General features: G+C 44.7%; 1 protein-coding gene across 1 annotated transcript; it reads left to right on the top strand.

Moving 5' to 3' along the window:
• Positions 1–250: 250 nt before the first annotated feature.
• On the top strand, positions 251–1,373 carry LOC116406591. The gene has a single exon (XM_031890934.1). It carries the CDS (start codon positions 277–279, stop codon positions 1,306–1,308), a length of 1,032 nt encoding a protein of 343 aa, XP_031746794.1. The 5' UTR covers positions 251–276; the 3' UTR covers positions 1,309–1,373.
• The last annotated feature ends 1,484 nt before the right edge of the window (positions 1,374–2,857 follow it).

Here is a 2,857-nt window from a genome sequence, read left to right as displayed (position 1 = left end):
AATATGATTGAAATATCTCTGCCTGTTATTCTGCCATAAAAGGGGGTTTGGGCAGAGTAGTTTGTGGGTCACCCTACCCAGGAGTAGGTAGCCAGTTCTGTTATTGGCACCAGAGGTGGGATATTGGCCCATGATTTTAACTGGATGTTCCATCGCTGTTGCTTTAAAAATGCAGGCAAAGGTTTGGCTCTATTTTTTTTATATGTATCAGTGTTACATTAAATATAAATTAAAAGAAAAAAACTGACTTGCCTGTATTTCTTTTTTCTTTAACAGATGTTCCTCAGATCTATTGCTGACTTGCTGCTGGCTGCTGTTCTGCTGAACCTGCCTTTGGCTTTATCCAAACAAGTTTATACAACAAGCTATGGTGGGACTTGCATAGGCCCCTGTGCACGAGAAAACACAGAATACTATTGGTGCAAACAGAAAGATGGCAATACTGGATGGTGGGATCACTGCTCCCCTGAGGAGGGTTATGATTCCTACTATAGGCAGTGTTTATCAGCTTGTCAGAAGGTTATGGGTTCCGACTATGAGCAGTGTTTTACAGATAATGGTTGGAGTAAATGTGGACGTGTAGTTGAAGAGTTTGAGCGTTACTATACCTCAGATAATGCACTTTGTGCAAGTGAGTGTAGACTCCATGAAGATTACTTTACATGTACAGACACAGATGGAAATTTAGGGAAATGTTCACCATTAAATGATCTAACTGCAAAAGGAGTGCCGTGCCGAATTGATAACCCATGTGATTCCCGCGGTTATAATTACACCTGGTGCTACACAGATACCAATAATAATTGGGATTACTGTGGGAAAGTCATTGACGACTGTGATCCAACACGGTATAAACTTGCTAATGGGGATGAAGAGATCTGTAGAGTAAGAGATACAGGAAATAGACGTGAGTTGGTACTAACATCTGTCCGACTGCCTGATACTGATTTACGCCAACCAACACGAGCACAATATACAGAAGCCTCCCATCTCATCAACAGAGTTAACGCTGAGTTTTGTTTTCCCAATAATGCCCGTATTGTTGCCTCTTCTGATAATATTAGACTGGATGTGCAAGGAACACATGAGCATGATGGAGTTAGGTATCTGAATGTACAACTTCAACTAAATGAGGGAAGGGGGGGAACCTTAACAACACATTCCACAACCATCGCTCAAATCCTTTTCCCACAGGATCTAGACACTGCTGTCTTTGCCAGATACATAAGAAGAGCCCTGCACACCAGCATGCGTGGCGCTTACCATAAATCTCCTGTAAAGATTATCATAGCCATGAACCGTATATAGCATGGCCATATCATGTAATCTTTTGCTTAACTATATACACATTTACACATTTGTAAGGTAGAATGCTTGGACCTGTATCTTTATATAATTGTGTGGTCCCATTATCCCTCCAGAGAATTAAAGCAATAATATCTAATAACAATGTGACTGGTCCAATCTCTGGCATGAATGTCTGTTCTCATGTTTCTGTTGGTCCTTCATGTTATCTTTGTACATGGGGTGGTTGTACCTTCCTGGGGGGTGGAAATATTTAGTTAAGTTAAGTGCTACGTGCAAACGTTTGTGCGCTTCTCTACATACAGAATAAAGCAGAGTTTTATCCAGAATTTTAACATTATTTCAGGAGAAGCATTTAGTGCCCAATATTGGGATGGTTTGTTCAACAGGTTTACATGTCCTTATCTAACATTGCCATATATCCTTATGTATTGTCACTGGGCACATGTAATATTTTGGTGTGTTTATCAAGTTCTAGGAATACACTGTACACTAGGGGCCATATTTATCATGCTGTGTAAAAAACGGGCAGAAAATTCACCACACATTGCCAGGCTTTGCTGTGTAAAAAATGGGCTAATTTTTTTACGCGTTTTTCCTTCCACCAGAAATTATGTCAAATAACGGTGTAATATCTGGCATTCGGACGGCAATTTTCTCTGTTTATTTTACACAGCTTTTTACACTGTTTTTTTTTCAGCAAATTCGTTTTACAAAGATTAATAAACATGCCCCTAAGATTACAGTGGGACATTTGCCTGTAGGTCCTTGTGCTCCAGAATGGATCATATGGACCAGTGTTTCCCCCATAAATACAGCATTGCCTGCAATCAGCACTGCTCTAATCATGAGAGGCGGGGAGAGGCCTTAATCCCTCCCACCCAGTATGGCAGGCAGTAAGGCCAGGACTGCCTTGTGTCTCTTGTGCTGCGCTCTGCACCTAACTCCAGATTTGCTGCTGTTGGGCTATGCTGCGTCGCTTCCGTGCCAGTACACATGGGCAGTATTGCCCCTCCCAGCCAGGAGGTAGGACCTATACTAAAGCCATACCCCCCAACTGTCCCGCTTTAAGCGGGACAGTCCCGCTTTCTATATCTCGTCCCGCTGTCCCGGATAGTTCCCTGAATGTCCTGCATTTTCGTAATAGATTACGGAAATGCAGGACATTCATAGAAGGATCCCTGACAGCGGGATGAGCGCTCCGACTCCTTGTGCTGCTTCTCTCATGCGGCTCCTTCTCCGGCGGTCCCTGGCCCTTTTATAAGGTTGCGCCTGTGCGTAATGACGTCACACGTACACACGGGGCGCAACCTTATAAAAGGGCCAGGGACCGCCGGCGAAGGAGGCACAGGAGAGAAGCAGCGGAAGGAGTCGGAGCGCGTATGGGGGCTCTGTGTTTGGGGGGCTCTTTGTATGGGGGGCTCTGTGTATGGGGGGCCTCTGTGTTTGGGGGGGCCTCTGTGTTTGGGGGGGCCTCTGTGTATGGGGGCCTCTGTGTATGGGGGGGCCTCTGTGTATGGGGGCCTCTGTGTATGGGGGGGCCTCTGTGTTT

The sequence above is a fragment of the Xenopus tropicalis genome, chromosome 8 (genome assembly GCF_000004195.4).
Source record: "Xenopus tropicalis strain Nigerian chromosome 8, UCB_Xtro_10.0, whole genome shotgun sequence".
Taxonomy (NCBI): Eukaryota; Metazoa; Chordata; class Amphibia; order Anura; family Pipidae; genus Xenopus; species Xenopus tropicalis.
This window is presented reverse-complemented; position numbering and strand designations above follow the sequence as displayed.

Excerpts from the sequence above, each read along its gene's own strand:
- LOC116406591 (XM_031890934.1), top strand. The coding sequence starts at position 277 with ATGTTCCTCAGATCTATTGCTGACTTGCTGCTGGCTGCTGTTCTGCTG.